Genomic DNA, 26,650 nt, shown 5'->3' on the forward strand with positions numbered 1-26,650 from the left:
ATATTATGGAGTTAATTCGGAAAAAGTTTGACGTTGTTGGTGACTGAATTTTGGTTCGTTTCGGTAGCCAAATGTGATGTACAAAACGGAGCGATTTCTCCTACACAAAGATGCTTTCAGGAAAAACTGAACATTTTTTATGTAACTGAGAGTCTCCTCATTGAAAACATCCGAAGCTCTTCAAAGGTAAATGATTTTATTTATTTGGTTATCTGGTTTTTGTGAAAATGTTGCGTGCTAAATGCTACTCAAAATGCTAAGCTAGCTTAGCATACTCTTACAAAATTAGTGAATAGCGATGGTTCAAAAGCATATTTTGAAAATCTGAGATGACAGTGTTGTTAAGAAAAGGCTAAGCTTTAGAGCAGGCGCATTATTTTCATTTTATTTGCGATTTTCAGAAATCGTTAACGTTACATTATGCTAATGAGCTTGAGGCTATAACTTTATACAGGTTTTTTTCATAGCCAAACGTGAACAAAACGGAGCGATTTGTCCTACACAAATAATATTTTTTTGAAAAACTGAACATTTGCTATCTAACAGAGTCTCCTCATTGAAAACATCTGAAGTTCTTCAAATGGAAATGATTTTATTTGAATTATTTTCTTGTTTTTGTGAAAATGTTGCTGGCTGAATTCTAGGCTTATAGCTATGTTAGCAATCAATACTCTTACACAAATGCTTGTTTAGCTATGGTTGAAAAGCATATTTTGAATATCTGAGATGACAGTGTTGTTAACAAAAGTCTAAGCTTGAGAGCAAATATATTTATTTCATTTCATTTGCGATTTTCATGAATAGTTAACGTTGCGTTATGCTAATGAGCTTGAGGCTATAAATAGAATCCCGGATCCGGGATTGCGCGACGCAACAGGTTAAATGGTTGAGCATATTGCCATTGTGCTTTTGGTCTGTTTTGCCCTGCAGTCGTTGCCAGTTTGGAAGCCTTTATTAACATCTAGAAGTGCAAGTGATTTAAAACACCAAATGTTAATTGATCTGCTATATTGGCCAGAGATCTAGTGTTGATTTTAAATGTAACATTTTTTTGTGTTGATTCAAGAGGTGAATTAACTCTATAAGAGTGGAAATAACACTCAGTGGTGTAAAAAAACAGTGTTTGTGATTGAGTGTGAGATTGGGATTGTGTCAGTTTTATTCTGTTGAGAAAAAAAACATTCCCATCAAAACAATGGCCATCATTATCATATTTCCCAGCATGCTCAACTGCAACTACATTTTTTAGGATTGTTTTTATTGTCTGTGTTTTTGCATGTACATTGATTGATTGATTAAACTTATCCATCAGTTAGTTAGATTTATTGCACCTGTTACTGAAACGATTTTTCCATTTTCAATGGTTTAAGTAGTCTCCTTCTAACAATTTTCCTAACCTTGACAGTCTTTGCTGGAAGAGGCCTCGCAACCCCTCAGATCCTATATCCGCTCTGTTTCTTCCTAAGTTAAGGCTTTTCTAGGGAGTTTTTCCAAGCCACTGTGCGTCTGCATTTCTTGCACTCTGGGATTTTAGGTTTGGCTTCTGTATAAGCACTATGTGACAACTGCTGATGTGAAAAAGGTTTTATAAATACATTAAATTGATTGATTCTGAATAGAAGTTCAAAATGCTGGATGTCATAACCAGCAAAATGTGACTTGCAGGCCTTGATGTTTTCTTTAAACCTGAAGGTTCATAATAGTGATGGGGATACTAAGCTTCCTGAAGCATTTAGCATTTCCAGCCAATTGTGTCAAAAATAGGTGTATTACTCGAGGCTTTGATCGACAGTGTACACTAGTGGCACCTGCTGGTCAAAATAATTTTTAACAGACAAAATATTATAGATGATGTTGCACACTGACAAAGTGTAACAAAATTGTGGACCTTCATTGTTGATTCAACAGTTGATTATTTGCTGTGCATTACCTAGCAATCCTTTGTAATTACAGTAAAATACTGAATACAAACCCCTTAATGAAATTCATTTATTCATCATGGCTACGGTAGCATTTACTTTTTTACACATAATATAGTCCATTTTATGATATTGTACGGTGTTTCATTACACAGATTTTATCGTGTATTTAGATTACAGAAGGTGGACTGCAATGTGAAATACAGTATGCCTAACTTAATTGCCAATGAGTAAGCTACTGTCAAATTCACGGCAACCCCTTTACAGTGTACATAGCCTACCAATAATTTACATATTATTTTTTGTCTGTAAGCTTCTTGACTTTATCTGGTAGACGGGGCAATGAAAAGGAGACAACTCCCCATAATCACATTGTGCAGCTCAGCATCATATGTCCCCTCTCCCTTTTTTTCCTCTCTCTCTCTCTCTCTCCATATTTTCAGGAGAGTCTCTCATAGCTGCGTGTCCACCGTTCTCTCCCGTTTCTCACCTAATTGGCTAATTGATGGAACGGACGAATGAGACATTCATGCAATAAAGGTGGAGCATTTATCAATTGAGGTGCAATAAGGAGAATTCTCCCCAAAACCTCCGACGGTGGAGCTACAGTGGCGAAGAAAGGAGGCGGCGGGGAGGGAAGATTCCGTTTCAGCTGACCAAGTCGCGACAGATGTGCACGACGTGTGGATACGCAAAATGCTTCCTATAGTGCCTGACAATGAATAAGCCTTAGTCGAAAGGTGGATTATTTTATGAAGTGAGCACAGAGAATTGACTGCCCCTGCTTGTCAATTAAACCACACGGATTGTCTCAAGATTCATGAATATGTCGCTCCCAGACCGGAGGAAAAACATAAGAGCTCTGGTGATGGAGACTGGCATACGAGTTCTGCTTTTTGGAGTTTTTTTGTAAGTACACCAGTGATGACATTTGTTATAGTGCCATATTATTACAGACACTTTAGGTATGCCATCAGTTATCCTCTGTAAGAGACATTATACGTCACGTCAACTCTCATTTTGGTAAACAAGTACAGTATGTATCCCTCCTCAAGAAATGTGCCTATTGAGTAGTCTCTACACGCCGTATGCCATCACTGCCCTCATTCCTAAGTTAAAATAGCTGAGGATACATTTACATTTACATTACATTTATACAATAGCTATCTTTCAGTTCCACTTGAATGATCCATCATGTTATGAATTCATGACTCTGTCAGATAGGCAGGACCACTACACTGTAAAAAATTTCCTGTAGTTTTAACAGAAAATTACTGTCAGTAAAGTAGCAAGTAAGTTACAGTAAATGTACAGTACATATACTGTAAATATAAAAAATAAAGTTACTGTGTTTTATGAATTTGTAGTCAATTGCTCGCTGCACAGTAGCCTGTAAATGACTGTAACGCCTATAATTTACAGTGGTTACCCAAAATTACAGGAATTAGTTGTGACACTAAGAATTTAAACAAAATCTTTGTTTAGGAGAACTACAGTTAACATATCAGTCTAATGTACTGTATATTACCATTCAAATGCGGAGAGTGTGGACACAAATGTGAAAGGAATAGACCAAACATTAGCTATGCAAGTCAACAACAAAGACAGCCTTTCACTATCAACCTATTCATGAAGAAACAAAAACATTGTCTAGAGGACCTAGTCTCGACGATAAGATCCAACTGAGCATTACTTGTTTGACTTCCTCCTAAAATAGTAAAATAGGATGTTGGCCTTTTCAAACAAAGAAACACCATAGAGCCTTCTCAAACATTCAATCATAACATAGGGTACAAAAGGCATTGACATCATCCATTCCAAAACACAGATCTTGAGTACCCCTGTGTGTGTGTGTGTGTGTGTGTGTGTGTGTGTGTGTGTGTGTGTGTGTGTGTGTGTGTGTGTGTGTGTGTGTGTGTGTGTGTGTGTGTGTGTGTGTGTGTGTGTGTGTGTGTGTGTGTGTGTGTGTGTGTGTGTGTGTGTGTAATGAAGAAAATAGCAAAAACAGGATATTTCCCAAATTTTCATCATAGGTACACTTCAACTATGACAGACAAAATGAGAGAAAAAAAATCCAGAAAATCACATTGTAGGATTTTTAATGAATTTATTTGCAAATTATGGTGGAAAATAAGTATTTGGTCAATAACAAAAGTTTCTCAATACTTTGTTATTTTCCCTTTGTTGGCAATAACAGAAGGTCAAACATTTTCTGTAAGTCTTCACAAGGTTTTCACACATTGTTGCTGGTATTTTGACCCATTCCTCCATCTCCTCTAGAGTAGTGATGTTTTGGGGCTGTTGCTGGGCAACACGGACTTTCAACTCCCTCCAAAGATTTTCTATGGAGTTGAGATCTGGAGACTGGCTAGGCCACTCCAGGACCTTGAAATGCTTCTTACGAAGCCACTCCTTCGTTGCCCGGGCGGTGTGTTTGGGATCATTGTAATGCTGAGAGACCCAGCCACGTTTCATCTTCAATGCCCTTGCTGATGGTAGGCTTTGTTACTTTGGTCGCAGCTCTCTGCAGGTCATTCACTAGGTCCCCCGTGTGGTTCTGGAATTTTTGCTCACCGTTCTTGTGATCATTTTGACCCCACGGGGTGAGATCTTGCGTGGAGCCCCAGATCGAGGGAGATTATCAGTGGTCTTGTATGTCTTCCATTTCCTAATAATTGCTCCCACAGTTGATTTCTTCAAACCAAGCTGCTTACCTATTTCAGATTCAGTCTTCCCAGCCTGGTGCAGGTCTACAATTTTGTTTCCTGGTGTCCTTTGACAGCTCTTTGGTCTTGGCCATAGTGGAGTTTGGAGTGTGACTGTTTGAGGTTGTGGACAGGTGTATGTTATACTGATAACAAACAGGTGCCATTAATACAGGTAACGAGTGGAGGACAGAGGAGTCTCTTAAATAATAAGTCACAGGTCTGTGAGAGCCAGAAATCTTGCTTGTTTGTTATTGACCAAATACTTATTTTTCACCATAATGTGCAAATAAATTCATTAAAAATCCTACCCAAGAGGATTTGAGGCTGTAATCTCTGCCAAAGATGCTTCAACAAAGTACTGAGTAAAAGCTCTGAATACTTATGTAAATGTAACATTTCAGTATATTTTTATTTGTTAATACATTTAATTTACAAAGAACAGTTTTTGCTTGTAGGAAAAATAACAATTTAATCCATTTTAGAATATGGCTGTAATGTAACAAATTGTGAAAAAAGTCAAGGGGTCTGAATACTTTCTGAATGCACTGTAACTACCTCGTCTATCACCATTATCACTGTAATCTTTATTGATATTGTTCTTGAACATACTGTATATTATTTTATTACTTCTCTACTGGTATTGACACTTTCTATTTTTGATATTGCTATGCAAATATGCAAATAACCATTTAATTGTAACGTTTACACCTTCTGTAGAGACCCATTCACTTAGCAAGATGTGGCTGGGGATTATAGCACTTCTTTCACATAACCCATCAATTTAGACAAGTGTGTCTGGGTAAGCATCATCTAATATTTTTGATATTGCTACTACGCAAATATGCAAGAAACCATTCCACTGTACTGTTTACACCTTCTGTATCCTGTGTATGTGACAAATAAACTTGGAATTTTCTTGATATAGTTCGTGTTTACCAGAGACAGTAATGTGTAGAACAACATGACCTGCAGCTAAATCAGATTAGGATATAGGCCAAGAAATAAAGTGTGTATTTTTACCTGGAGTTTTTCCTTATTGTAGGGAAGTAATTTTACCATTTTTAGTCTTGAAATCTTTGGTTGTTTACTACACTTCTCACTCTGTTTAGCACAGGCCCTCCCATGTGAGGTGGGGCTAAGGTTTTAAGAGAGTGTGAACGATGCTGAATGGGTGTAGACAAAGAAGAGCTCTCCAGTAGGTGTTTATCAACTTTCAAAGCAGAATTACTTTCCCATTGCTCCTCAACTGCAGTTTATGATATACCATTTTGTAGCTCTGAGTCTCTACTTTAATCTAATATAAAAACACCATTTCGAATTTTGCTACATAAGATCGAATTGAAATGATGATGAACTTCACAGGATGGTGAATGTGCAAGGTGATGAGCTTGATGCTCCTTTCCAATAAATCATGAGGGTCTTATTCTGGTGACATGATGATCAATGCTTGGCTGGGTTTGAAAGATACAAATAATATTGCTCTTATCCATCATAATCTCATAATGTAGACAGCCTACACCTACTGTATGTGTGAGATGTTGGCTAGAGCTCATGTGCCAAGACCAGAGTGGGCCCATTTGCTATATAATGCATTTGTTTGTGACAAAACCATCAGTAGAGTTGAAAATGTGATGGAAACCAATTCATCGTGTTGTTGTTTTGTATTAGGAACATGAAAATTTAATAGCAAAAGTAATTTTTATGTTCATCACGCACCTTATTTTATCTGCAAAAACTCTGTTTGCTGGAAACATCTCTGGTGGGAAAATGTGCATATTGTTTTATGCAGATTTTAGAATATTTGCATGAAAATCTGTCTCAAATTGGATGGAAGCCTACCTAATGTCTTGGAGTGTGCAGTTATGCGTAACAGATTTTCGAATGATGTGCCTTTCATTCAAGGTTTACAAAATGCCATCATCTAATTTCCCCATCAATCTCCCAATGCCTATCCACTATTTAAACTTACAGCTAAAAGTCAATGAAGGACTTTTTGGTTTCATTGAAGCTAGGTCGAAATGTCTTCCTGCATATCTTGTAGGCTGGTGTTGGGAGGACTAATGGCAGAAGTCTTAAAGTGATATCACATTGTGTATCTGAAGAAAGTATTGTTTAGTGAATAACTTGATGGTTACTTTTTATTTATTAACAAACAAAAACATACATCGACAAAAACAATAGACAACTTAACATACAGTACATACATATCCACAAACATTGATGACGTCACCCTAGCTCAGATGTTCCAACGGTATCCACATCAAATGCTGTTTCTAATGCTTGTGAGACTACCCAATAAGACTTCAAATTGTGTTGTTGTAGACAGACAAACAACTACTTTTCCTTTGCAGTCAATCACTAGTCCTCCTGACTTCCGTCTGGAATGGCTCTTTGATGTTGTCGGCACAATGTGTCGGTCATAAAGTGGGCTGTGCTTTCGCTGGTTGGCTCTCCTCTGTGTCTTTCTCACTCAAACACCCACAGCAAACGCCCACAGTCAAACACAGCCCCTGAGCACCACCATTCTGTCTGGTCCTCTGTATCACGGTCTCCTTCATGTACTACACAACCTGGTTTGCCTGAGCTGATTGTTGTTGTTCAGCCACCTGGTCATCTGGGCTTCCCTTTCACATTTGACTCTGATGTTAACATAAAGTATACAATGAATTACAAATTCCTTTCATCAATCAGTTTTCAAAATACACAACATATCTTTCAACATTCACCTGGCAAGACCCGGCTACTGCTCAAGCTTGGTGTGTCGCATGGTTCGTCCATAGTCCTATGTATTCACAGTATGTGCGTTTCCCAAGAACCTCTACTAGTGTATAAAAAAGGTTGCTTTTATGTTCTTCTTTAACTGCAGGCTATAGAAAAGTTGTGCAAAAGCAATAGCCTTTCCTGGTCCATATCTTCCACTGCAATAGAGAGGGTAAAAGGGAGTGCCTAATCAGTTGCACAACTGAATGTATTAAACCAAAATGTGTTTCAGCATTTAACCCAACCCCTCTGAACCAGAGAGATGCAGGAGGCTGCCTTAATAGACATCCACGGAACCCAGGGAGCAGTTGTTGTTGGGGGCTAGGTAAACTGTTTTGGCTACATCATATTATTATTATATTATTATATATTTTCATTTTTGGATAAAAAACGTTCCCGTTTTAAACGGGATATTTTGTCACGACAAGATGCTCGACTATGCATATAATTGACAGCTTTGGATAGAAAACACTCTGACGTTTCCAAAACTGCAAAGATATTGTCTGTGAGTGCAACAGAACTGATGTTACAGGCGAAACCCAGATAAAAATCCAATCAGCAAGTGCCGCATTTTTTGAAACCACCTCATGCCAATGACTCCTTATACGACTGTGAATGAGCTACGAATGAGCTTACGTTTTCTACGTATTCCCCAAGGTGTCTACTGTCTACAGGTTTCTACGTCTTTTTACGCATTTATGTTGAAGAATAGCCGTAAGGGACCACATTTAGCAAGTGGTCACATGATGGCTCCTGCAGAAAATCTTGCGTAAAGTACACAAGTAGCCATTTTTCCAATCGCTTCTTATGAGAAACCAATTGTCCCGACGGATATATTATTGAATTGTTACGTGAAAAACACCTTGAGGGTTGATTCTAAACAACGTTTGCCGTGTTTCTGTCGATATTATGGAGCTAATTTGGAAAAAAGTTTGGCGTTGTAGTGACTGCATTTTCCGGTCGATTTCTCAGCCAAACGTGAAGAACAAACGGAGCTATTTCGACTACAAAAATAATATTTTTGGAAAAAAGGAACATTTGCTATCTAACTGGGAGTCTAATGAGTGAAAACATCCAAAGTTCTTCAAAGGTAAATTATTTAATTTGATTGCTTTTCTTATTTTCGTGAAAATGTTGCCTGCTGGTAGCAGAGCCTAGCCATAGCATTATGCCATGATAAACTTACACAAATGTTTGTGTGGCATTGGCTGTAAAGCATTTTTGAAAATCTGAGATGACAGTGTGATTAACAAAAGGCTAAGCTGTGTCTCAATATATTTCATTTGTGATTTTCTAGGAAGATTTATGTCCGCTGCGTTATGCTAATTAGTTTGAGGCTATGGTTACGCTCCTGCATGCGGGTTTGAGAGTCATGAGAAGTTAAACTCTAACGCTAGCTAGCTAGCTAACATAATGTGCATCCAGCCTCCTCAACTTCACAAGTGCGACTAAAGCTGCCACTGTCAGAAACCATTGAAAATCAGTTCAGTAACGCTGGCTAACTCATTCATTCACGAGATAAGCCTGCCAAATAGCTTTGTTAAATTAACCCGGATGGAGAATAAGTCAAATCTAGCTATGGTAACTTAGCTAATGTTGTGTCTGAGGCAGTCCAGATAACTTTAGCTAGCTTCCATTACATAGTTAGCTCGCCAAATGTCATCAAAAAAAACATACATTTATGTATATTCCTCAACAACACTTCAGTATTGGCTGTGAAGCTAATGTTAGCAAGAGATATTAGCAAAGAAAATAGTTAGCTAGCTAATGGCTCAAGCTAACAAATTATGATAAGACACCCTATTTAAGTACAAATTCTTATTTTCAATGACGGCCTAGGAACAGTGGGTTAACTTCTTGAGTGTAGGGGGCAGGATTTTAGTTTTCGGCTAAAAAAAACGTGCCTGTTACTCAGGCCCAGACACTGGAATATGCATATAATTGTCAGATTATTTGTCAGATTAGGATAGAAAACACTCCAAAGTTCCAAAACTGTCAAAATATTGTCTGTGATTATAACATAACTGATATTTCAGGCGAAATCCTGAGGACCAGATTCCTTTTCCTATGGTTCCTCAAGGTGTCAACAGTCTTTAGACATAGTTTCAGGCTTTTATTTTGAAAAAATGAGCGAGAAAAATAACACTGTGTCAGTAGATAGCTGGGTGTTTTGTTTGCGCAACAGAGTGGGGCAGCCATTGTCTCTCCCTCTCCTATTGAAAAATCGACAGTCCCGGTTGATATATTATCGATTACATATTTTAAAAACAACCTGAGGATTGATTATAAAAAACATTCGACATGTTTCTGTGGACATTACGGATACTATTTGGAATTTTCATCTGCGATGTCGTGACCGCTCGAGCCTGTGGATTTCTGAACATAACGCGCCAAACAAATGGAGGTATTTTGGATATAAAAATAATCTTATTGGAACAAAAGGAACATATATTTTGTAACTGGGAATCTCTTGAATGCAAACATCCGAAGATCATCAAAGATAAGCGATTTAACCTGTTGATGCTCTGGGGGCGCAATTTCATTTTTGGATGAAAAACGTTCCCGTTTTAAACAAGATATTTTGTCACAAAAAGATGCTCGACTATGCATATAATTGCTACCGTTCGAAATGGGAAACATACCAAATGAAAGAAAACACTCTGACGTGTCCAGAAATACAAAGATCTTCTCTGTGCGTGCCCTAAAACGTGAGCTTCAGGCAAAACCAAGATGAGATGGCATCCAGGAAATGACAAGGATTTTTGAGGCTCTGTTTTTCAAGATCTCCTTATATGGCTGTGAACGCAAGAGGAATTAGTCAGCCCTTTCTGTCATTTCCCCAAGGTGTCTGCAGCATTGTGACGTATTTGTGGGCAGATCATTGGAAGATTGACCATAACAGACCACATTTACCACGTGTCCGCCCAATGGTGTCCTGCAATTCCAAAACTAATTTCTTATACACAGAAATAAAGAATGGTGCTGATGGTACAAAGTCACCTGCCAGTATTTTTCCATGGGACACAGAGAGGAAAGCAAGCTTCCACGAACTGCATGTCAATGAAGAGATATGTGAAAAAAAAAAAGATGCACCTTGAGGATTGATTCCAAACAACGTTTGCCATGTTTCAAATTTCGATATTATGTAGTTAATCCGGAAAAAGTTTCACGTTGTAGGTGACTGCATTTTGTTAGTGGTTGAAACTCTAGGGGCGCTCAGCATCATTTTTGTTTCAAATCAAATCAAATGGATAGCCAGACGCAATGTAGAAAACGGAACGATTTCTCCTACACACAGACGCTTTCAGGAAACACTGCGCATTTGGTATGTGACTGAGACTCTCCTCATTGAAAACATCAGAAGCTCTTCAAAGGTAAATGATTTTATTTATTTGGTTATCTGGTTTTTGTGAAAATGTTGTCCGCGTGCTACATGCTACACAAAATGCTATGCTAATTCTTTGCATACTCTTACACAAATTAGTCAATTTCTATGGTTCAAAAGCATATTTTGAAAATCTGAGATGACAGTGTTGTTAGTGAATAAAAAAAGGCTAAAAATCTGAGATGACAGTGTTGTTATGAAAAGAGCAAACGCATTATTTTCATTTTATTTGTGATTTTCAGAAATCGTTAACATTACATTATGCTAATGAGCTTGAGGCTATAACTGTATACAGGTTTTTTTCATAGCCAAACGTGAACAAAACGGAGCGATTTGTCCTACACAAATAATATTTTTTTGAAAAACTGAACATTTGCTATCTAACTGAGAGTCTCCTCATTGAAAACATCTGAAGTTCTTCAAAGGTAAATGATTTTATTTGAATTATTTTCTTGTTTTTGTGAAAATGTTGCTGGCTGAATTCTAGGCTTATAGCTATGTTAGCAATCAATACTCTTACACAAATGCTTGTTTAGCTATGGTTGAAAAGCATATTTTGAAAATCTGAGATGACAGTGTTGTTAACAAAAGTCTAAGCTTGAGAGCAAATATATTTATTTCATTTCATTTGCGATTTTCATGAATAGTTAACGTTGCGTTATGCTAATGAGCTTGAGGCTATAAATAGAATCCCGGATCCGGGATTGCGCGACGCAACAGGTTAACAGTCTGATGGCCTTGAGATAGAAGCTGTTTTTCAGTCTCTCGGTCCCAGCTTTGATGCACCTGTACTGACCTCGCCTTCTGGATGATAGCGGGGTGAACAGGCAGTGGCTCGGGTGGGTGTTGTCCTTGATGATCTTTATGGCCTTCCTGTAACATCGGGTGGTGTAGGTGTCCTGGAGGGCAGGTAGTTTGCCCCCGGTGATGCGTTGTGCAGACCTCACTACCCTCTGGAGAGCCTTACGGTTGTGGGCGGAGCAGTTGCCGTACCAGGCGGTGATACAGCCCGCCAGGATCCTCTCGATTGTGCATCTGTAGAAGTTTGTGCTTTTGGTGACAAGCCGAATTTCTTCAGCCTACTGAGGTTGAAGAGGCGCTGCTGCGCCTTCTTCACGATGCTGTCTGTGTGAGTGGACCAATTCAGTTTGTCTGTGATGTGTATGCCGAGGAACTTAAAACTTACTACCCTCTCCACTACTGTTCCATCGATGTGAATAGAGGGGTGTTCCCTCTGCTGTTTCCTGAAGTCCACAATCATCTCCTTAGTTTTGTTGACGTTGAGTGTGAGGTTATTTTCCTGACACCACACTCCGAGGGCCCTCACCTCCTCCCTGTAGGCCATCTCGTCATTGTTGGTAATCAAGCCTACCACTGTTGTGTCGTCCGCAAACTTGATGATTGAGTAGGAGGCGTGCGTGGCCGCGCAGTCGTGGGTGAACAGGGAGTACAGGAGAGGGCTCAGAACGCACCCTTGTGGGGCCCCAGTGTTGAGGATCAGCGGGGTGGAGATGTTGCCTACCCTCACCACCTGGGGGCGGCCCGTCAGGAAGTCCAATACCCAGTTGCACAGGGCGGGGTCGAGACCCAGGGTCTCGAGCTTGATGACGAGCTTGGAGGGTACTATGGTGTTAAATGCCGAGCTGTAATCGATGAACAGCATTCTCACATAGGTATTCCTCTTGTCCAGATGGGTTAGGGCAGTGTGCAGTGTGGTTGAAATTGCATTGTCTGTGGCATTGTTTAATAATCTTTTTGGGATAGTGGGCAGCATTTTCACTTTCGGATGACTATGTATACATACACATGTGGCATTGTTTAATAACCTTTTTGGGATAGGGGGCAGCATTTTCACTTTTGGATGAATAGCGTTCTCAGAGTGAACTGCCTCCTACTCTCTCCCAGATGCTAATATATGCATATTATTATTAGTATTGGATAGAAAACACCCTGAAGTTTCTAAAACTGTTTGAATGATGTCTGTGAGTACAACAGAACTCATATGGCAAGCGAAAACCTGATAAAAATCCAACCAGGAAGTGGGACATCTGAGGCTTGTAGTTTTTCAAAACTTGGCCTACCAAATACACATTGAGATATGTATAACGTTGCACATCCTACGGATTCCACTAGATGTCAACCGTCTTTAGAAACTGGTTTGAGGATTCTACTATAAAGGAGGGGCTCAAGAGAGTCAGTGTCAGTGAGTCAGTGGTCTAGCAGAGAGCCTTGGTCTCATGACGCGCACTCCCGACAGAGTTACCTCTCATTCCAGTGCTTTTCTGAAGACAAATGAATTCTCCAATTGCAACATTATTGATGTTTTATGTTAAACACATCAGAAAGATTGATTCCATACATAGTTTGACATGTTTCTAAAGGACTGTAACTGAACCTTTCGAGCTTGTGTCTGGGCGAAATGCTCACGCCTAATGAAGATGGATTACTGTGCTGAACACGCTAACAACAAGTGGCTATTTGGACATAAATTATGGAACTTTATGGAACAAATCATTAATTTATTGTCAAACTGGGATTACTGGGAGAGCTTTCTGATGAAGATCATCAATGGTAAGTGAATATTTATAGTGTTGTTTCTAACTTTGTTGATTCCAAAATGTCAGATATTCCTCTGGCTGTTTTGGGTTCTGAGTGCCGTTCTCATATTATGCTTTTTCCGTAACTTATCCAGTTAAGGCTATGCACAATACTGCCCCCTTTGGAGGAATTGCGTGCCCATAGTAAACAGAAAACAAATCTGTCCAAAATTGCTAATATATGCATATAATAATTATTATTGAATAGAAAACAAAGCTTATAAAACCGTTCGAATTATGTCTATGTAAAGCAGAACTCACAGGGCAGCCATTCTCCCAAACTCTCTCTCTCATCAGGAAAGTTACCCCAACTTTGACGTCATAGCCCCCACCCTTCCCAACCAGCTACGGATCTGGGATCAGTTTCTGTTTCTTCAGCGTGCTGTGTTCTTTCAATGGGGCGCGTAATGAAGAAAATCCCTCGAGCTTTGACCAGTTGGCGGGCAAAATACTGAAGTGTCACGAGAATTTAGCTGAGCGTCAGGGCGCAATTGAAAACACGGCACTCTTTTTTCCACATCTTCTGAGGAGAGTTGCGTTCTTTTGTTTGAATCGCCAATTGTTTTGTACATTAATAACATCCTAAAGCTTGATTCTGCACTTAGTTTGACCAGTTTAGTCGATATATAATATGTAATTTTGAAGTTTTGATGCGCAACTGTTCGTGATCAGAAGTCCTTTTTGGTGCATTTCACCTGAAGCTGTTAGCATATGCTAATACAAAGACACACGAACTGAAATCAAACGTTATATTAGGTAAGTATGACTCCTTCCACTACATTCTGATCGAAGACCAAGGGAATATTTATGTTGTAATGTTGTATTTCTGTTGACTCCAGCATAGCAGAGAAATATTGCTTATGTCTGAGCGCCTCCTCAGAATATTGCCTAGTGAACGAATTCTGTAACGTTAAAAAGGAATGTAACACAGCGGTTGCATTAAGAAGCAGTTTATCTTTCTAACTATATGTAGAACATGTATATTTAGTCAAAGTTTATGATGTGTATTGCTGTTATCTGGCGGAGCTATTTATAATTTCTCTGGACATTTCTGTAGCATTTTTTGAACATGGCTCAATTTAAATGGAGATTTATGGAAATAAATTGCATATTATTGAAAAAAACATAAATGTACTGTGTAACATGTCCTATTACTGTCATCTGATGAAGATTTTCAAAAGGTTAGTGAATTATTTTTCTTTTAATCCTGCGTTTGTGATTGTGCTTTTTGCTTGACAATGTGGCTACATATTGTATGTGTCCCAGTGGTGGTTTGATATACATATGTGCTATGTTTTCGCCGTAAAACATTTTAGAAATCTGACTCGCTGGGTAGATGAACAAGGTGTTTATCTTTCATTTGAGCTATTGGACATGTTAATGTGTGGAGGTTAAATATTTCTAAGAATATTTTTGCATTCTGTGCGCCATCTTTTGAGTTGAGCTTGGGGGGTTGCCCTTGGGGAACGTGTACCGTGAAGGCGTTAAAAATCTGATACAGTGGTTGCATTTTAAGGAGAAGTCTATCTTTAAATCTGTGAATAACACTTGTATCTTTTATAAATGTTTATTATGAATATTTCTGCAAAATCAAATGTTTTGGAATCAAAACATTACTGCACGTAAGGCAACAATGTAAACTGAGATTTTTGGATATAAATATGCACATTATCGAGCAAAACATACATGTAATATGATGTCCTATGAGTGTCATCTGATGAAGATCATCAAAGGTTAGTGATTAATTGTATCTATATTTCTGCTTTTTGTGACTCCTATCTTTGGCTGCAAAAATGTCTGTGTTTTTTTGACTTGGCTATGACCTAACATATTCATATGTTGTGCTTTAGCTGTAAAGCATTTTTGAAATCGGACACGATGGGCAGACCTCTTGAAACTAGGGGGCACGATTTAGATTTTTGGAAAAATAGCGTTCCCAAAGTAAATGGGATAATTTGTCAGGACAAGATGCAGGAATAATGCATGTAATTGACCGCTTAGGATAGAAAACACTCTAAAGTTTCCAAATCTGTAAAAATATTGTCTGTGAGTATAACAGAACTGAAATTGCAGGTGAAAGCCTGAGAAAAATCCAATCAAGAATGGACTCTTATTTAGAAAGCTTTGCGTTCCCATGCGTCCCTATTGAGCAGTGAATGAGATATCAACCAGATTCCCTTTTCTATGGCTTCCCTAATGTGTCTAGTGTCATAATACATAGTTTCAGGCTTTTATTTTGAAAAATGAGCCTGAACGTCAACATTGCGTCAGTGGTCAGCTGGAGTCTCTCAGAGTGTTTTGTGCGTAAGGGACAAATGCGGCCATTGTTTCTCTCTTTCCTACTAAGAAGCCACCTGTCCCGGTTGATACATTATCAAATAGATATTTGAAAAACACCTTGAAGATTGATTATAAACAACGTTTGCCATGTTTCTGTTGATATTATGGAGCTAATTTGGAATATTTTTCGGCGTTGACGTGACCGCAATTTCCGCTTGAATTCTCAGCCAAACGTGAAGAACTACCGGAGTTATTTTGACTACAAAAATAATGTTTTTGGAAAAAAGGAACATTTGCTATCTAACTGGGAGTCTTGTGAGTGAAAACATCCAAAGTTCATCAAAGGTAAACAATTTAATTTGATTGTTTTCTGATTTTCATGACCAGGTTGCCTGCCGCTAGCTAGGCATAATGCTATGCTAGGCTATCGATAAACTTACACAAATGCTTGTGTTGCTTTGGCTGTAAAGCATTATTCAAAATCTGAGATGACAGGGTGATTAAGAAAATGCTAAGCTGTGTTTCAATATACACTGCTCAAAAAAATAAAGGGAACACTTAAACAACACAATGTAACTCAAGTCAATCACACTTCTGTGAAATCTAAATGTCCACTTAGGAGGCAACACTGATTGACAATACATTTCACATGCTGTTGTGCAAATGGAATAGACAACAGGTGGAAATTACAGGCAATTAGCAAGAAACCCCCAATAATGGAGTGGTTCTGCAGGTGGTAACCACAGACCACTTCTCAGTTCCTATGCTTCCTGGCTGATGTTTTGGTCACTTTTGAATGCTCGCGGTGCTTTCACTCTAGTGGTAGCATGAGACAAAGTCCACAACCCACACAAGTGATTCAGGAAGTGCAGCTCATCCAGGATGGCACATCAATGCGAGCTGTGGCAAGAAGGCTTGCTGTGTCTGTCGGCGTAGTGTCCAGAGCATGGAGGCGCTACCAGGAGACAGGCCAGTACATCAGGAGACGAGGAGGAGGCCGTAGGAGGGCAACAACCCAGCAGCAGGACCGCTACCTCCGCCTTTGTGCAAGGAGGAGCAGGAGGAGCACTGCCAGAGCCCTGCAAAATGACCTCCAGCAGAACTCCATGAGGGTGGTATGAGAGCCTGACGTACACAGGTGGGGGTTGTGCTAACAGCCCAACACCGTGCAGGACGTTTGGCATTTGCCAGAGAACACCAAGATTGGCAAATTTGCCACTGGCGCCCTGTGCTCTTCACAGATGAATGCATGTTCACACTGAGCACATGTGACAGAGTCTGGGGATGCCGCGGAAAACATCCTGCTGCCTGCAACATCCTCCAGCATGACCGGTTTGGCGGTGGGTCAGTCATGGTGTGGGGTGTCATTTCTTTGGGTGGCCGCACAGCCCTCCATGTGCTCGCCAGAGGTAGACTGACTGCCATTAGGTACCGAGATGAGATCCTCAGACCCCTTGTGAGACCATATGCTGGTGCGGTTGGCCCTGGGTTCCTCCAAATGAAAGACAATGCTAGACCTCATGTGGCTGGAGTGTTTCAGCAGTTCCTGCAAGAGGAAGGCATTGATGCTATGGACTGGCCCGCCCGTTTCCCAGACCTGAATCCAATTGAGCACATCTGGGACATCATGCCACGTTGCACCACAGACTGTCCAGGAGTTGGCGGATGCTTTAGTCCAGGTCTGGGAGGAGATCCCTCAGGAGACCATCCGCCACCTCATCAGGAGCATGGCCAGGCATTGTTGGGAGGTCATACAGGCACGTGGAGGCCACACACACTACCCAGCCTCATTTTGACTTGTTTTTAGGACATTACATCAAAGTTGGATCAGCCTGTAGTGTGGTTTTCCACTTTAATTCTGAGTGTGACTCCAAATCCAGACCTCCATGGGTTGATAAACTTGATTTCCATTGATATTTTTTGTGTGATTTTGTTGTCAGCACATTCAACTATGTAAAGAAAAAAGTATTTAATAAGAATATTTCATTCATTCAGATCTAGGATGTGTTACTTTAGTGTTCCTTTTATGTTTTTGAGCAGTGTATTTCACTTGTGATTTCATGAATATGAATTTTTTTCTAGTAATATTTATGTGCGTTATGCTAATTAGTGTCAGTTGATGACAACGCTCCAGGATCCGGGATGGGTAGTTACAAGAGATTTAACAAGATGTTTATCTATCGCTAGCGGAACCCCTGCTCTAGAAAGGTTAAAGTGGCTAGTGATACATTACATGAAGATGGTATAGAGTACAGTATATACATATGAGATGAGTAATGTAGGGTATGTAAAGATTTTTTGAAGTTGCATTGTTTAAGTGGCTACCGATACATTTGTTACATCAATGTTTCCATTATTGAAGTTTCTGGGTTGTTGGAAACAGCCACTCAATGTTAGTGATGGCTGTTTAACAGTCTGATGAACTTGAGATAGAAGCTGTTTTTCAGTCTCTCGGTCCCCGCTTTGATGCACCTGTACTGACCTCGCCTTCTGGATGATAGCGGGGTGAACAGGCAGTGGCTCGGGTGCTTGTTGTCCTTTATGATCTTTTTGGCCTTCCTGTGACATCGGGGGTGTAGGTGTCTTGGAGGGCAGGTAGTTTGCCCCCGGTGATTCATTGTGCAGACCTCACAACTCTCTGGAGAGCCTTAAGGTTATGGGCGGAGCAGTTGGGCCGGCTTACATGGCACCAGCCTTGCGCTCGGTGTCTCCGGTTCGCCTACATAGCCCAGTGCGGGCTATTCCACCTCGCCGCACTGGCAGGGCAACCGAGAGTATTCAACCGGGTAAGGTTGGGCAGGCTCGGATCTCAAGAGCTCCAGTGCGCCTACACGGTCCGGTCTATCCAGTACCACCTCCACACCCCAGCCCTCCGGTAGCAGCTCCCCGCACCAGGCTTCCTGTGCGTGTCTTCGGCCCAATACCACCAGTGCCAGCACCACGCATCAGGCCTACAGTGCGCCTCGCCTCTCCTGCGCTGTCGGAGCTTTTCTCCTCTCCTGTGCTGTCAGAGTCTCCCGCCTGTTCAGTGCTCCTAGAGCCTTCCTCCTCTACAGCGCTGCCGGAGCCTCCTGCCTGGTCGGAGCTGCCAGTCTGCATGGAGCAGCCAGAGCTGCCAGTCTGCATGGAGCAGCCAGAGCTGTCAGTCTGCATGGAGCAGCCAGAGCTGTCAGTGTGCATGGAGCAGCCAGAGATGCCAGTCTGCATGGAGCAGCCAGAGCTGCCAGTCTGCTTGGAGCAGCCAGAGCTGCCAGTCTGCATGGAGCTGCCAGTCTGCATGGAGCCTCCAGTCTGCATGGAGCTGCCAGTCTGCATGGAGCTGCCAGTCTGCAAGGAGCTGCCAGTCTGCAAGGAGCTGCCAGTCTGCATGGAGTTGCCAGTCTGCATGGAGTTGCCAGTCTGCATGGAGTTGCCAGTCTGCATGGAGTTGCCAGTCTGCAAGGAGCTGCCAAAGCTGTTCGTCTGGATGGAAAAGTCAGAGCTGTCAGTCTGCAAGAAGCCGTCTCAGTATTTTTATGTAAAAAAAAAACATGAGTAACCAACACGCTGCATTTCGGTCCGACTTTCTTACGACAAACAAAGAACGCCGTTACACACGCCGTTACACACGCCGTTACACATGTCCTAAACACAGCTGATGACCACAATTACTGACTATAACCACACAACTACTGACCAACTAATTACCACAAACACAACTACTAACCACAAATACTGACCACAACTACAGACCAAAACTAATGACCACAATTACTGAGCACAACCTCAACTACTGGCTGGACAAGTACTGACCACAACTACTGACCACAGCTGATGACCATAACTACTGACCACAACCACACAACTATAGATCCCATAAATAGTGAACTAAAACCATACAACTACTGACAACACCCAAACATCTACTGATAACACATTTTAATGACGATATCTACGGCCCACAACTACCGACCACCACAGCTAACCACAAATAGGGACCACAGCACAACTACAGACAAGAACTACTGACCAAAACCATTGACCACAACCACACTACGACTGACCACAACTAATGGCCATTACCACACAACTACTGACAAGAACCACACACTTGCTAACCACAACACTACAGACCACAACCACAAAATGTTGACTAAACAACTACTGAACCACAGCAACACAACTACTGACCACAATTACTGAGCAGAACCACACAACTACTGACCATAACTATGGACCACAATTACTGAGCAGAACCACAACTATTGACCACAACTCCTGACCACAACCACTGACCAAAACTATTGACCAAAATCAAAAAACTGCTGATAATCACAAAAATATTGACCATTCAAATACTTAACTACTAAACCACACAACTTACCACAACCACACAACTATTGATGACAACCACACAACTGTGAACCAAAACTATACAACTTCTGATCACACATTTAATGACGATAGCTACTGACCAAAACTGACCACAGCTACTGATCACCACAGCTAATCACAAATAGGGACCACAGCACAACTACAGACCCAAACTACTGACCAAAAATAATGAACCACACAACTACTAAAGACAACCACAAACTACTAACCACAACTTCTGACCACCATTCATGACTACTGACCGCTACCAAAGAAGTCCTGACCACACACACAACTACTGACCACAACCACTGTCAACCACACAACTGTCCAAACCTAATGTCCAAATTTACTGACCACAACTACTGAATACTACTAACCACAAATAGGGACCACAGCACAACTACAGACCAGAACTACTGACCAAAACCACACAACTATTGACCACAACAATTGACCACATAAATAATGAACCACACAACTACTAGACAACCACACAACTACTAACCACAACTCCTGACCACAATTAATGACCACAACAACTGATCACAACTACATAACTGACTACAATGATTCACTACAACCACACAACTGATGACCATAACTGACCACAACCCCTGTCCGCACCTACTAACCGCAACCACATAACTACTATTCACCACAATCACACAACTACCGACCACAATACAAATACATGTTCTTGTGTGATTTGGTTAGTATTTGTGGTCAGGGATTGTGGCCAGTAGGCGTGCGGTTGTGGTCATCAGCTGTGGTCAGAAATTGTGTGGTTGTGGTGAATAGCTGTGGTTAGTTCTAAGGTTGCGGTCAATAGTTGTGTGGTTGTGGTTACCAAAACCACACAAATACTGACCACAACTACTAACCACAAAAATATTGACCTCACAACTACTGAAACACACAACTGCTGAACACAACCACTGAACAAATGAATTACTACTGACCACACATAACTAATGACCAAACTACTGACAACTACCGACCACAATCACACAACTGACGACAACCACACTGAACACCACATCTACTGAACCAGATAACTACTGATCACAGCACAACTATAGACCACAACCACACAACTGCTGACCACAACATCACAACTACAGACCACAACTCCTGACCAACATTCATGAGCACAACTCCTGGGCACAACTTCTGACCACAACCACATAAGTACTGACCACAACTACAAAATTATTTATCATCACCACACAACTATTGACCACATTACATTACAAGTCAAAAGTTTGAACACTTCTACTCATTCAAGGGGTTTTCTTTATTTTTACAATTTTAACCAAAAAAGTGTTAAACATGTCAAAATATATTTTATATTTGAGATTCTTCACAGTAGCCACCGTTTGCCTTGATGACAGGTTTGCACACTCTTGGCATACTCTCAACCAGCTTTATTTCAAGTAACATGTGTGCCTTGTTAATGGTGAATTTTCTTTCCTTCTAGATGTGCTTGAGCCAAATCAGGTGTGTTGTGACAAGGTAGTGGTGGTTTACAGAAGATAGCCCTATTTGATAAAAGAACATGGCCATGTTATGGCAAGACCAGCTCAAAAAGCAAAGAGAAATGACAGTCCATCATTACTTTAGGACATGAAGGCAAGTCAATACGGAAAATGTTAAGGACTTTGAAAGTTTCTTGATGGGCAGTCGCAAAAACCATCAACTGCTATGAGGCAACTAGCTCTCATGAGGACCGCCACAGGAAAGGAAGATCCAGAGTTACCTCTGCTGCAGAGGATAAGTTCATTAGAGTTACCAGCCTCAGAAATTGCTGCCAAAATAAATGCTTCAGTTCAAGTAACAGATGCATCTCAACATTAACTGTTCAGAGGAGACTGCCAGGCCTTCATGGTCGAATTGCTTCAAATAACCCACTACTAAAAGGACACCAATAAGAAGAAAAGACTTGCTTTGGCCAAGAAACGAGCAATGGACATTAGACCGGTGGAAATCTGTCCTTTGGTTTGATAAGTCCAAATTTGAGATTTTTGGTTCCAATCGCCATGTCTTTGTGAGACGTAGAGAAGGTGAACAGATTCTCTGCATGTGTGGTTCCCACCGTGAAGCATAGTGGAGTAGGTGTGATGGTGTGGGAGTGCTTTTATGGTGACACTGTCTGTGATTTATTTAGAAATCAAGACACTTAACCAGCATGGCTACCACAGGATTCTGCACCAATACACTGTCCGATCTGGTTTGCACTTAGTGGGACTATCATGTGTATTTCAACAGGACAATGACCCAGGCTGTGTAAGGGCTATTTGACCAAGGAGAGTTATGGAGTGCAGCATTACATGACCTGGCCACAATCACCTGACCTCTACCCAATTGAGATGGTTTGGGATGAATTGGACCGCAGAGTGAAGGAAAACTTTGAAGAATCTAAAATATTTTTTGATTTGTTTAACACTTTTTTGGTTACTACATGATTCCATGTATTTATCAAGCCCGTCTTACATCAGCTGATGTCACAAAGTCCTGTACAGAAACCCAGCCTAAAACCCCAACAGCAAGCAATGCAGGTGTAGAAGCACGGTGGCAAGGAAAAATTCCATAGAAGGGCAAGAACCTAGGAAGAAACCTAGAGAGGAACCAGGCAATGAGGGGTGGCCAGTCCTCTTCTGCCTGTGCCGGGTGGAGAGTAAAACAGAACATGGCCAAGATGTTCAAATGTTCATAGATGACCAGCAGGGTAAAATAATAATAATCACAGTGGTTGTCGAGGGTGCAACAGGTCAGCACCTCAGGAGTGAATGTCAGTTGGCTTTTCATAGCCAATCATTCAGAGTATCTCTACGGCTCCTGCATTCTCTAGAGAGTTGAAAACAGCAGGCCTGGGACAGGTAGCACGTCCGTTGACCAGGTCAGGGTTCCATAGCCGCAGGCAGAACAGTTGAAAATGGAGCAGCAGCACAGCCGGGTGGACTGGGGACAGCAAGGAGTCATCAGGCCATGTAGTCCTGAGGCATGGTCCTAGGGCTCAGGTCCTCCGAGAAAGAGAGCGAAAGAGAGCAAAAGAGAGAGAATTAGAGAGAGCATTCTTATATTCACACAGGACACCAGATAAGACAGGAGAAATACTCCAGATATAAGACTAAACCTAGCCCCCCGACACAAACTACTGCAGTATAAATACTTGAGGCTGAGAGGGGTCGGGAGACACTTTGGCCCCGTCCGACGATACCCCCCGACAGGGCCAAACAGGCAGGATATAACCCCACCCACTTTGCCAAAGCACAGCACCCACACCACTAGAGTGATATTCCCAACCACCAACATACCAACCGGCGCCAACCCGGATAGAAAGAGCAAGTCAGTGACTCAACCCACTCAAGTGACGCACAGTTTTGATGTCTCACTATTATTCTACAATGTAGAAAATTGTACAAATAAAGAAAAACCCTTGCATGAGTCGGTGTCCAAACTTTTGATTGGTACTGTGCGCATACATACTGTACATATGGTGTGATAGAGTAGAAATTACAACAGAATATATACAGAAAATAAGTAACTTACTTTGATAGGAACACACATGTCCAAAGATATAATTTATAAAGGAAAACATCAATACAGGCCTTTCAGACATCAGCCAGAAAATGTGCCAGGGGGAAAAAGAGATATGTATCATACTTGATCTGGGGAAACACTGGGGAAGTGTGTGGGCTCTGTCGTGGTAATTTCCTGTATTACTAAATGAGGAGAGTTATAAACCACACACAAGTCAGAGTTATATTTTAAACTTCATATTTTAATAATATGAGCTTCACCATAGCCCTGCGACTCTCAGATTAATTCAGTGTCTATAAATGAATTCTGAGAGTGCTTACAAAAGAATACTTCATCTTTTATAGCCAAGATACACCCCTCTGAACTCACAATGACAAACCACAGATCTTAGGAACTTCACAAAGAGCCTTTTACTTAAAAAAGGAGTATCCCATAGCCAGATAGCATTAGCTATAAATTATCGTTCAGTTTGGACTCTAATACAAGGTTCTACTTCTCGATCTTGGTACTTCATGTTACCAAAACATTACCTCATTCAATGGCATATATCAATTGTCAATACTAGATACTCCCTCTAGGTCATATACTATGAAAGATAAGTTTCAACATCAGAGGGGACATACAATGGTTCCAGACACTGCCATACTCCTCCCCCCAATGGGAAAAGGAGACGATGACTGGAGTACAGACATAGTGGAGCCCTTCACATGGTTTCACAGATATATTCATTATGAAGACAATGTTCAAACCTGACTTCTCCCTTTCTGATATTCTGCCTATTACCAGACATGTAAAAGACAAGCCTGACCTCTCCCCTCTTTGGGCCCCAAGTGACTTTTGCCTGGAGAAGAGAGAGGAAAATGCAACTGCCAACAGTATAGTCCAAAAGAAGACATTCTAATTACAAGAATAAAGTGAATAAAACATCTTATTTATCTATGTTACCTAACTAATTCTGATTCAGCTACGACAGCTCTTGTTGAATAGAAACATTTGTTCCTCGCAATAAGGCCTCAAACAAATTGTCCACAACAGTGAAATGTTACTTTTTATGTGAATTAATAAGGAGGCAGAACACACCTCTATTCAAAGTATTGTTAGAAAATTTAACTAGTTATAATATATTTGGAAATTGACAAGTTGAAACATAGTTAACAGGCACCGTGCATTGGTTTGAGGCCAGAGTGGTTTAATTTTCCTTTTGCGCAACAATTACATTTTGGAACAGTGATTGCCTTTTGACATCAAGTACACAAAATGCACACTGGGGCAACCGTTAGAGATATTTGGAAAGGTTAAGCTAAACGTTCTGATCTATTGCAATAGCCTCAATGCTTTTTAAATGTTTGGTGCTAGTGATTGTATTCATTTGGGATCTATCGCATCCCACAACTGTCCCAGACTATATTTGGAATATTTATTTATTGCACAGAGGGAAAAGTTGACCAATAGAATAGGTCAACTTTTGTAGAATGACATAGGCTAGTGCTTTCGCTGTTGGCAGATCGGATGTACCGACTTCAGATGAGTCCCAAGATGCTTGTGGGGGTCGTAGAGGAAAACTGAGAACACCATCGTGTTCATGAGAGTAAACGTTCTATATAGGGGTCATAATAGTTAGCCAAACTGTCCGTACGCTAGAGACGATTTTGTGAGAAGATACATTTTCGGGATGTCTCATGGTCTCACAAACACCGCTCTAGCTCTGTCACCTTTCGCCGCAGATGCGAAAGTGCGACATCTGCGGATGCGGTGGATTGAGATTCATCCAATTTAAAAGAGAACAGATATCTCAAACTGTCAGATTTGTATGGTGATTTTTGAATTATGCTATTTCGATTTACGCCAGTGCGGGGACATCCACTCTAGGTTAATGTACCAGGCTGGCTGAATAGATCCAGTGTCGTCGAGTAATTACAGAACGTGAAAGATCTTGAATTCCCTTCTCCCCCAGCATCTTCCCAGAGAGCTGAGTAGTGAGAGGATGCCAATTTCTATCTCGACTCTCTCCCACTTGCTCATCTTGGGACAGTAATTATTTAGGGAAGCCACTTCAAGTCTGGGCAGTGCCAAAGTGACAGACTCAGATTTCCCTCCTCTCCCCAGAGAGTGACAGGTATGGTGGTGAGAATTCTGGGCACGTAGGCACCTGGCGACTATTGCTTCATATCCCAATTTTGCCTGACTGAGTACGTAAGTGAGTGAGTGTGTGAGAGAATAAAAACAAAACAAAAAAAATACCAGATGACAACTGGTTTGATGCAAATTGTAAAATTATAAGGAAAACACTATCCAACCAAAACCAGAGTCTCAAATAATGGTGAATTATGGCTTCATTACTGTGAGACTTACTCTAAAAACATACACTCAGAACCAAAAAAAGCACAGTACAACAGCAAGCAGCTGACACTAATTGCGGAGTCAATAAACACGAACAAGGTCTGGCAAATTGGAAAAAAATACAAAATCAAAAAAAGAGGAATTAGCGATACAAAGTGGTGAAATATGGACAACCCATTTTAAAACCATCTACAACACCGTTCAAATTGACACAATCGCAGAATGCCAAATTCATGAGAAATTGAATGGATTAGAAAAAGCTATAAATGACAATTAAAATCGGTTGGACTCCCCAATTACTGCCCAGAAGTTTTAAGAAACTTCAGGCCCTCAAATGTATTTATTTTAAAAAAAACATGCGGACCTGATGTCATCCTAAATGAGATGCTCAAACTCACTAGTGCAACATTTCAATTGGCTCTATTAAAACTGTTTAATTTGATTTTGAGTGTGGGTTATTTACCTGACATCTGGAATCAAGGACTCCCAATCTTTAAAAACAGACACAAATTTGACCCCAACAATTACAGGGGCATGTGAGTGAACAGTAACCTGGGGAAGGTTTTCTGTGGTATTATACATGTATGAGTTCTAAACTTCCTTGATAAGCACAATGTCTTGATTAAAAGCCAAATTGGATTTATACCAAAACATCACACGACTGTTCATGTACACCCTTCACACCCTGATAGATACACATGTCCACCAAAATATACACTTGCTTTATCGACTTCAAAAAGCATTTGATTCTATTTGGCATACAGG

At 40.7% G+C, this 26,650-nt stretch overlaps 1 protein-coding gene across 1 annotated transcript in view; it reads left to right on the forward strand.

Annotated features, from left to right (window-relative positions):
• Positions 1-2,739: 2,739 nt before the first annotated feature.
• The window catches only part of LOC135509964 (phospholipid phosphatase 4-like), a 119,750-nt gene continuing 95,839 nt past the window's right edge, over positions 2,740-26,650 (forward strand). The window contains exon 1 of the mRNA XM_064930783.1: positions 2,740-2,828. Within this exon, the coding sequence (XP_064786855.1) occupies positions 2,740-2,828 (89 nt within the window). The remainder of the gene's footprint in view (positions 2,829-26,650) is intronic.

This window comes from Oncorhynchus masou, chromosome 23 (assembly GCF_036934945.1).
Source record: "Oncorhynchus masou masou isolate Uvic2021 chromosome 23, UVic_Omas_1.1, whole genome shotgun sequence".
In the NCBI taxonomy this organism is placed as follows: Eukaryota; Metazoa; Chordata; class Actinopteri; order Salmoniformes; family Salmonidae; genus Oncorhynchus; species Oncorhynchus masou.